Raw genomic sequence first — 10896 nt, 5'->3', positions numbered from 1 at the left:
CCTTCCAAAATGAAGTGTATTATTGTAGTTAAGTACATTAAAAAGCAGCTTATTGTGAGGAAATAGCAAGCATTTTTTTAAAAGTGTTTCCCCCCCTCAAATGTATACTTTGGACACAAATACAATTATATGATGAGTCAACATCATTATTTGGGTATGAGTTAACAGATTATGAGCTTTTAAAAGTGCCATTTTCACTGGACAGTTACTTTAAACCCATCGTTTCCTATTGTCGCCACAGGCTAAACAGGCACTGTAAGTGGTTGGTTGGTTGGTTGAGTAGGTGCTGTCCCATGCAAGGCATGTTCATCGTTCGGTTTGTTATTTTGTAAATATTGTAAAGTTGGGGCCAATATTTATTTATTCGATGATATCTGTCTCCCTCGTTCCTCACTGCCACCGCGACGGCCTACCCTTCTCACAAATGACTATATATAGTTAAACTAATCATGACACAGGCTAAATGTTACAAGATGTTAGTTGATAGCAGACAACATTAAGTCCAGGAATTTTGATAGTTTATTGGTCTTGAAGTCGGTGCTTAATAATGGGAGCTTTAATATGGGCTGTAGAGGTGTGTCTATTTCTCTCTCAGCTCTCTCTCAACTGTTCCTCCTCGAGTCGGAACCAGTCGCATGGCGTGGGCAGAACACTTCACAGAGCGGACGCACAGGCAGCACAGCGAGAGGCACACGCAAATCATTTACCGAGCTAGAGGAGGACAGGAATGGTCGCTCTCCTCCGGCAGCATCATTTCGTTTTGAACATGGATTTGAGGATCAGAAAACACAGTGGAATGATTTTACAGCTCGCCGTCCTTCTCTGGTGTTCACATGGGGCAATTGGAAAAGGTGAGCACACACAACAAGATTCCTTCAACTTAAGCGGAGAGGGATGGCGTGGAATATGCTGTATTGGATTTATTAAGACAAGTTTTTTCTCTGCTTTCTATATAGTCTGAGTTATTTAATATAGTGGTTTATTTGTTACTTGTATTATGGGGATATAAACCTTTAGGCAACTTTTTGTTGACAAATTACCACAGTCAGCGGTGACATGATTGATGTGTATTCGTTTGGGCGTTGTAGTTAATGTGTTAAACCTCTTGCGCCGAGTGGTTGAATATGTTTTTCAGAATATTTTTTTGCCTGTCATGGATTAAACAGAGCTTCCCTTTAGCCATGTGGATACCCGCCATGGATGATGATGTTCTGACTTGACAGAAATGCGCAGCAAGCCCATCCAGCGTGTCAAAAGGGAACATGCATTGAGCTGTCAGAGTTTGCAGTGCAGGGAATATCAGTGTCATATTTTTAGCAGCTGTTATTATTAGGTTATAACCCTGCGGTTAAGTGTAATGGTTATGGTATCAGTGCTTATCCCCGCAAATATGTATTTGCTACACCAAATGCGACAGGGTCAACAAATGATACAATTATGCACTTGAAGATACAGTATTATAAAGAGTAGCCTATTAGAAGCTTGGCCACTGCGTATATAGTCGATCACAGGTTGCATTAGTCAACGTTCAAAAGGACAATGCATGTGTTATTTTCTTAATTTCCCACAGACTGCGTAATCTCCTGAACAAGCTTATTTTCAACGGGGTCCCACGGAATGGTATGTGTGTGTATATATGTGTGTGTGTGTGTGTGTGTGTGGGAGAGAGAGACATAGAAATGGTCCAGTAAGCTAGTGCTTGTGTAAATTAACCCTCTGATTCTGATCATCAGTGTAGCCATGGTTGCTGCTTCGATTCTGAAGGTGCGTTTTGCAGGCAATCATAATGCATTACAGGACCAATGGACATAGGTTACAGCTGGCAAATGGCAAGAAAACATAATATTACAATTTCACAGATAATTTTAGATAACAGGTGGGGTAATGGAATGGTCTCTCAGTTACTGTAAATTTAGAGAAATAAATGTAAAAAAAGTTTTAATTCAAAGTCATTTTGCATGCTGTGCCTACAGGCAACAAAATGTGATCTCCCTGCCACTAACATGGCACCTGTCTAGTTATGGTCTGTGTGTGTGTGTGTGTGTGTGTGTGTGTGTGTGTGTGTGTGTGTGTGTGTGTGTGTGTGTGTGTGTGTGTGTGTGTGTGTGTGTGTGCGTGTACAACATGAAGAGAGAGACAGAAGTGTATATATAGAGAGAGGAAGAGACTGAAAGAGAGAGAGCGAGAGGTAGAGAGAGAGGTAGAGAGAGAGAGTCGTAGAGAGGTAGAGAGAGACATTTTTATATATATTTTTTATTTAACCTTTATTTAACTAGGCAAGTGAGTTAAGAACAAATTCATATTTACAATGAAGGCCTCCAAAAAGGCAAAAGGCCTCCTGCGGGGATGGGGGCTGGGATTAAAAATAAAAATAAATTAAATAAAATATAGGACAAAACACACATCATGACAAGAGAGACAACACAACACTACATAAAGAGAGACCTAAGACAACAACATTGCATGGCAGCAACACATGACAACACAACATGGTAGCAACACAACATGACAACAAAATGGTAGCAACACAACATGGCAGCAGCACAACATGGTAGCAGCACAAAACATGGTACAAACATTATTGGGCACAGACAACAGCACAAAGGGCAAGAAGGTAAAGACAACAATACATCACGCAAAGCAGGCACAACTGTCAGTAAGAGTGTCCATGATTGAGTCTTTGAATGAAGAAATTGAGATAAAACTGTCCAGTTTGAGTGTTTGTTGCAGCTTGTTCCAGTCGCTAGCTGCAGCGAACTGAAAAGACGAGTGACCTGCAGCTTTGATATGTGCTGAGAGAAGGACAGTGTACCGTCTAGCCATACTCCCAAGTACTTGTATGAGGTGACTACCTCAAGCTCTAAACCCTCAGAGGTAGTAATCACACCTGTGGGGAGAGGGGAATTCTTCTTACCAAACCACATGACCTTTGTTTTGGAGGTGTTCAGAACAAAGTTAAGGGCAGAGAAAGCTTGTTGGACTCTAAGAAAGCTTTGTTGTAGAGTGTTTAACACAAAATCCAGGGAGGAGCCAGCTGAGTATAAGACTGTATCATCTGCATATAAATGGATGAGAGAGCTTCCTACTGCCTGAGCTATGTTGTTGATGTAAATTGAGAAGAGCATGGGGCCTAGGATCGAGCCTTGAGGTACACCCTTGGTGACAGGTAGTGGCTGAGATAGCAGATGTTCTGACATTATACACTGTGCTCTTTGAGAGAGGTAGTTAGCAAACCAGGCCAAAGACCCCACAGAGACATCAATACTCCTTAGTCAGCCCACAAGAATGGAATGGTCTACCGTATCAAAAGCTTTGGCCAAGTCAATAAAACATAGCAGCACAACATTGCTTAGAATCAAGGGCAATGGTGACATCACTGAGGACCTTTTAGAGAGTCATAGAGGTAGAGAGAGGTAGAGGTAGAGAGAGAGAGAGACAGAGAGGAAGAGACAGAAAGGAAGAGACATAGAGGTAGAGCAAGAGAGAGTCAGAGAGGTAGGTAGAGGAAGAGAGAGAGAGAGAGAGAGAGAGAGAGAGATGTAAAGAGACAGAGGGAGAGAGAGAAAGATGTAGGGAGAGAGAGAGCGAGAGAGACAGAGGAGAGAGAGAGAGCGAGAGACATGGAGGGAGAGAGAGAGAGAGACAGAGAGAGAGGTGTGAAACAGGGAATAGACTCAGTGGGTATGTTAATTTGATATACAGCAGACCTAACTCACTCTATTAAATTGATCAAAGCAGGAACATTTTACATTTGGCTAGAAATTCAAAAGGAAATGATCTCAACAGTGATCTGTGGCTACCTAAATGCCAGAACTGGACAAGAACCTGACACCCTCAGCACACAGGAAAACAAACACCTACCTGGAGGTGACAGCATTCCCTCCACCATATGCCCCCCAACTATGACAATATAACCAACAAAACGGGTCACATGCTGCGTATGTACAGTCGTGGCCAAAAGTTTTGAGAATGACACAAATATACATTTTCACAAAGTCTGCTGCCTCAGTGTCTTTAGATATTTTTGTCAGATGTTACTATGAAATACTGAAGTATAATTACAAGCATTTCATAAGTGTCAAAGGCTTTTATTGACAATTACATGAAGTTGATGCAAAGAGTCAATATTTGCAGTGTTGACCCTTCTTTTTCAAGACCTCTGCAATCCGCCCTGGCATGCTGTCAATTAACTTCTGGGCCATATCCTGACTGATGGCAGCCCATTCTTGCATAATCAATGTTTGGAGTTTGTCAGAATTTGTGGGGTTTTGTTTGTCCACCCGCCTCTTGAGGATTGACCACAAGTTCTGAATGGGATTAAGGTCTGGGGAGTTTCCTGGCCATGGACCCAAAATATTGATGTTTTGTTCCCCGAGCCACTTAGTTATCACTTTTGCCTTATGGCAAGGTGCTCCATCATGTTGGAAAAGGCATTGTTCGTCACCAAACTGTTCCTGGATGGTTGGGAGAAGTTGCTCACGGAGGATGTGTTGGTACAATTCTTTATTCATGGCTGTGTTCTTAGGCAAAATTGTAAGTGAGCCCACTCCCTTGGCTGAGAAGCAACCCCACACATGAACTGTCTCAGGATGCTTTACTGTTGGCATGACACAGGACTGATGGTAGCGCTCACCTTGTCTTCTCCGGACAAGCTTTTTACTGGATGCCCCAAACAATTGGAAAGGGGATTCATCAGAGAAAATGACTTTACCCCAGTCCTCAGCAATCCAATCCCTGTACCTTTTGCAGAATATCAGTCTGTCCCTGATGTTTTTCCTGGAGAGAAGTGGCTTCTTTGCTGCCCTTCTTGACACCAGGCCATCCTCCAAAAGTCTTTGCATCACTGTGCGTGCAGATGTACTCACACCTGCCTGCTGCCATTCCTGAGCAAGCTCTGTACTGATGGTGCCCCGATCCTGCAGTTGAATCAACTTTAGGAGACGGTCCTGGCGTTTGCTGGACTTTCTTGGGCGCCCTGAAGCCTTCTTCACAACAATTGAACCACTCTCCTTGAAGGTCTTGATGATCCGATAAATGGTGATTTAGGTGCAATCTTACTGGCAGCAATATCCTTGCCTGTGAAGCCCTTTTTGTGCAAAGCAATGATGACGGCACGTGTTTCCTTGCAGGTAACCATGGTTGACAGAGGAAGAACAATGATTCCAAGCACCACCCTCCTTTTGAAGCTTCCAGTCTGTTATTTGAACTCAATCAGCATGACAGAGTGATCTCCAGCCTTGTCCTCGTCAACACTCACACCAGTGTTAACGAGAGAATCACTGACATGATGTCAGCTGGTCCTTTTGTGGCAGGGCTGAAATGCAGTGGAAATGTTTTGGGGGGATTCAGTTGATTTGCATGGCAAAGAGGGACTTTGCAATTAATTGCAGTTCATCTGATCACTCTTCATAACATTCAGGAGTATATGCAAATTGCCATCATTTAATCTGGGGCAGCAGACTTTGTGAAAATTAATATTTATGTCATTCTCAAAACTTTTGGCCAAGACTGTACATAGTCCATGGTAGGCTTTGAGTGGACTCCTACTATAGCTCATCTCTTGGCAGTAGTACTGTAGACTACTTTATCACTGACCTCAACCCATAGTCTCTCAGAGCATTCACAGTCAGCCCAATGACACCCTTATCAGATCACAGCAAAATCACAGTCTCCTTGAACAGAGCAATTCTCAATCATGAGGCATCAAAGCCAAAGGAACTGAATAATATTAAGAAATGCAATAAATGGAAGGAAAGTAGTGTGGAAACCTACCAAAAAACAATTAGGCAACAACAAATTCAATCCCTTTTAGACAACTTCCTGGGCAAAACGTTGTAATAGTGAAGGTGTAAACTTGGCAGTAGAAAACCTAAACAGTATATTTGACCGCTCAGCTTCCCTAGCTAATCTAAACATTTCAAACAGAAAACCGAACAGAAAACCGTTAATTTTAAGAAAATGAACAACAATGGCAAATGGTTTGATGAAGAATGCAAAAGCCTAAGAAAGATATTGAGAAACCTATCCAACCAAAAACATGAAGATCCAGAAAACTTGAGTCTACGCCTTCACTATGGTGAATCACTAAAACAAAACAGAAATGCACTACGGAAAAAGAAGGAACAGCACATCAGAAATCAGCTCAATGTAATTGAAGAATCCATAGACTCTAACTACTTCTGGGAACATTGGAAAACACCAAACAAACAACAACACCAAGCGCTATCTATCCAAAACGGAAATGTATGGGTAACCACTTCTCCAATCTTTTTGGCCCTATAACAAAGTTCAAACAGCAAAAACATATACATGATGAAATACAAATCGTAGAATCATCTATTAAAGAATACCAGAACCCCCTGGATTCTCCAATTACATTGAATGAACTACAGGATAAAATACAAACCCTCCAACCCAAAAAATGCATGTGGTGTTGATGGTATCCTCAATGAAATTATAAAATATGCAGACCACAAATTCCAATTGGCTATACTTAAACACTTTAACATCATCCTTAGCTCTGGCATCGTCCCCAATATTTGGAATCAAGGACTGATCACCCCAATCCACAGAAGTGGAGACAAATTTGAATAAAAAAACTACCGTGGGATATTCTTCAACAGCAACCTTCGGAAAATCCTCTGCATTATCATTAAGAGCAGACTCATTCATACATTTCCTCAGTGAAAACAATGTACTGAGCAAAGTCAAATTGGCTTTTTACTAAATTACTATACGACAGACCATGTATTCACCCTGCATACCCTAACTGACAAACAAACAAACCAAAACAAAGGCAAAGTCTTCTCATGCTTTGTTGATTTAAAAAAAATGAGGAAAAACACACACATTTCTTTCCAAAGGTCCGTGGGGTGCGATGCAAAGGTCCGTGGGGTGCGATGCAGCTTAAGCCCCACCCTCTTCAACATATATACAGTTGAAGTCGGAAGTTTACATACACCTTAACCAAATACATTTAAACTCAGTTTTTCACAATTCCTGACATTTAATCCTAGTAAAAATTCCCTGTCTTAGGTAATTTATGATCACCACTTTATTTTAAGAACGTGAAATGTCAGAATAATAGTAGAGAGAATGACTTATTTCAACTTTTATTTCTTTCATCACATTCCCAGTGGGTCAGAAGTTTACATACACTCAATTAGTATTTGGTAGCATTGCCTTTAAAAGGTTTAACTTGGGTGAAATGTTTCGGGTAGCCTTCCACAAGCTTCCCAGAATAAGTTGGGTGAATTTTTGCCCATTCCTCCTGACAGAGCTGGTGAAACTGAGTCAGGTTTGTAGGCCTTCATGGTTGGAATGGTGTTCTTTGGCTTGCAAGCCTCCCCATTTCTCCTCCAAACATAACGATGGTCATTATGGCCAAACAGTTCTATTTTTGTTTCATCAGACCAGAGGACATTTCTCCAAAAAGTACGATCTTTGTCCCCATGTGCAGTTGCAAACTGTAGTCTGGCTTTTTAATGGCGGTTTTGTAGCAGTGGCTTCTTCCTTGCTGAGCGGCCTTTCAGGTTATGTTGATATAGAGTTATAGAGTTATAGATATAGAGTTCATCAATGAGCTTGACGCCTTGATAAGTTCCTTTCCTGAGGATGGCTCACCTCTCACAGTTCTGGGTGACTTTAACCTCCCCACGTCTACCTTTGACTCATTCCTCTCTGCCTCCTTCTTTCCACTCCTCTCCTCTTTTGACCTCACCCTCTCACCTTCCCCCCCTACTCACAAGGCAGGCAATACGCTTGACCTCATCTTTACTAGATGCTGTTCTTCCACTAATCTCATTGCAACTCCCCTCCAAATCTCCGACCACTACCTTGTATCCTTTTCCCTCTTGCTCTAATCCAATACTTCTCACTCTGCCCCTACTCGGATGGTATTGCGCTGTCCCAACCTTCGCTCTCTCTCTCCCGCTACTCTCTCCTCTTCCATCCTATCATCTCTTCCCTCTGCTCAAACCTTCTCCAACCTATCTCCTGATTCTGCCTCCTCAACCCTCCTCTCCTCCCTTTCTGCATCCTTTGATTTTCTCTGTCCCCTATCCTCCAGGCCGGCTCGGTCCTCCCCTCCTGCTCCGTGGCTCGACGACTCACTACGAGCTCACAGAACAAGGCTCCGGGCAGCCGAGCGGAAATGGAGGAAAACTCGCCTCCCTGCGGACCTGGCATCCTTTCACTCACTCCTCTCTACATTCTCCTCTTCTGTCTCTGCTGCTAAAGCCACTTTCTACCACTCTAAATTCCAAGCATCTGCCTCTAACCCTAGGACGCTCTTTGCTACCTTCTCCCCCTCCTGAATCCTCCTCCCCCCTCCCTCCCTCTCTGCGGATGACTTCGTCAACCATTTTGAAAAGAAGATTGACGATATCCGATCCTCGTTTGCTAAGTCAAACGGCACCGCTGGTCCTGCTCACAGTGCCCTACCCTGTGCTTTGACCTCTTTCTCCCCTCTCTCTCCAGATGAAATCTCGCGTCTTGTGACGGCCGGCCGCCCAACAACCTGCCCACTTGACCCTATCCCCTCCTCTCTTCTCCAGACCATTTCCGGAGACCTTCTCCCCTTCCTCACCTCGCTCATCAACTCATCCTTGACCGCTGGCTACGTCCCTTCCGTCTTCAAGAGAGCGAGAGTTGCACCCCTTCTGAAAAAACCTACACTCGATCCCTCCGATGTCAACAACTACAGACCAGTATCCCTTCTTTCTTTTCTCTCCAAAACTCTTGAACGTGCCGTCCTTGGCCAGCTCTCCTGCTATCTCTCTCAGAATGACCTTCTTGATCCTAATCAGTCAGGTTTCAAGACTGGGCATTGAACTGAGACTGCTCTTCTCTGTGTCACGGAGGCTCTCCGCACTGCTAAAGCTAACTCTCTCTCCTCTGCTCTCATCCTTCTAGACCTATCTGCTGCCTTTGATACTGTGAACCATCAGATCCTCCTCTCCACCCTCTCCGAGTTGGGCATCTCCGGCGCGGCCCACGCTTGGATTGCGTCCTACCTGACAGGTCGCTCCTACCAGGTGGCGTGGCGAGAATCTGTCTCCGCACCATGCGCTCTCACCACTGGTGTCCCCCAGGGCTCTGTTCTAGGCCCTCTCCTATTCTCGCTATACACCAAGTCACTTGGCTCTGTCATATCCTCACATGGTCTCTCCTATCATTGCTATGCAGACGACACACAATTAATCTTCTCCTTTCCCCCTTCTGATAACCAGGCGGCGAATCGCATCTCTGCATGTCTGTCAGACATATCAGTGTGGATGACGGATCACCAGCTCAAGCTGAACCTCGGCAAGACGGAGCTGCTCTTCCTCCCGGGGAAGGACTGCCCGTTCCATGATCTCGCCATCACGGTTGACAACTCCCTTGTGTCCTCCTCCCAGAGTGCTAAGAACCTTGGCGTGATCCTGGACAACACCCTGTCGTTCTCCACTAACGTCAAGGCGGTGACCCGATCCTGTAGGTTCATGCTCTACAACATTCGCAGAGTACGACCCTGCCTCACACAGGAAGCGGCGCAGGTCCTAATCCAGGCACTTGTCATCTCCCGTCTGGATTACTGCAACTCGCTGTTGGCTGGGCTCCCTGCCTGTGCCATTAAACCCCTACAACTCATCCAGAACGCCGCAGCCCGTCTGGTGTTCAACCTTCCCAAGTTCTCTCACGTCACCCCGCTCCTCCGCTCTCTCCACTGGCTTCCAGTTGAAGCTCGCATCCGCTACAAGACCATGGTGATTGCCTACGGAGCTGTGAAGGGAACGGCACCTCCATACCTTCAGGCTCTGATCAGGCCCTACACCCAAACAAGGGCACTGCGTTCATCCACCACTGGCCTGCTGGCCCCCCTACCTCTGAGGAAGCACAGTTCCCGCTCAGCCCAGTCAAAACTGTTCGCTGCTCTGGCACCCCAATGGTGGAACAAGCTCCCTCACGACGCCAGGACAGCGGAGTCAATCACCACCTTCCGGAGACACCTGAAACCCCACCTCTTTAAGGAATACCTAGGATAGGATAAAGTAATCCTTCTAACCCCCCCCTTAAAAGATTTAGATGCACTATTGTAAAGTGGTTGTTCCACTGGATATCATAAGGTAAATGCACCATTTTGTAAGTCGCTCTGGATAAGAGCGTCTGCTAAATGACTTAAATGTAATGTAAATGTAATATAGGACTGGTTTTACTGTGGATATAGATACTTTTGTACCTGTTTCCTCCAGCAACTTCACAAGGTCCTTTGCTGTTGTTCTGGGATTGATTTGCACTTTTCGCACCAAAGTACATTCATCTCTAGGAGACAGAACGCGTCTCCTTCCTATGACGGCTGCGTGGTCCCATGGTGTTTATACTTGCGTACTATTGTTTGTACAGATGAAAATGGTACCTTCAGGTGTTTGGAAATTCCTCCCAAGGATGAATCAGACTTGTAGAGGTCTACAACTTTTTTTCTGAGGTCTTGGCTGATTTCATTTGATTTTTCCCATGATGTCAAGCAAAGAGGCACTGAGTTTGAAGGTAGGTCTTGAAATACATCCACAGGTACACCTCCAATTGACTCAAATTATGTCAATTAGCCTAACAGATGCTTCTATTGCCATGACATAATTTTCTGGAATTTTCCAAGCTGTTTAAAGGCACGGTCAACTTAGTGTATGTAAACTTCTGACCCACTGTAATTGTGATACAGTGAGTTCTAAGTGAAATAATCTGTCTGTAAACAATTGTTGGAAAAATTATTTGTGTCGTTAACAAGAAATGTGTGGAGTGGTTGAAAAAATGAGTTTTAATGACTCCAACCTAAGTGTATGTAAACTTCCGACTTCAACTGTATCAACGAATTGGCGAGGGCACTAGAACAGTCTTCAGCACCCGGCCTCATCCTAC

The 10896-nt window shown here is 44.2% G+C and overlaps 1 protein-coding gene across 2 annotated transcripts in view; it reads left to right on the top strand.

Moving 5' to 3' along the window:
- The first annotated feature begins 597 nt into the window (after positions 1 to 597).
- Positions 598 to 10896, top strand: part of cntnap3 (contactin associated protein family member 3) — a 186863-nt gene continuing 176564 nt past the window's right edge. For both annotated transcript variants that reach the window (XM_045692517.1, XM_045692516.1), the window contains exon 1: positions 598 to 851. In XM_045692517.1, the coding sequence (XP_045548473.1) occupies positions 728 to 851 (124 nt within the window). In that variant the 5' untranslated portion in view covers positions 598 to 727. The remainder of the gene's footprint in view (positions 852 to 10896) is intronic.

The sequence above is a fragment of the Salmo salar genome, chromosome ssa13 (assembly GCF_905237065.1).
Source record: "Salmo salar chromosome ssa13, Ssal_v3.1, whole genome shotgun sequence".
NCBI lineage: Eukaryota > Metazoa > Chordata > Actinopteri > Salmoniformes > Salmonidae > Salmo > Salmo salar.
Note: the sequence above shows the minus strand (reverse complement) of the source record. Positions and strands in the feature narration are given on the sequence as shown.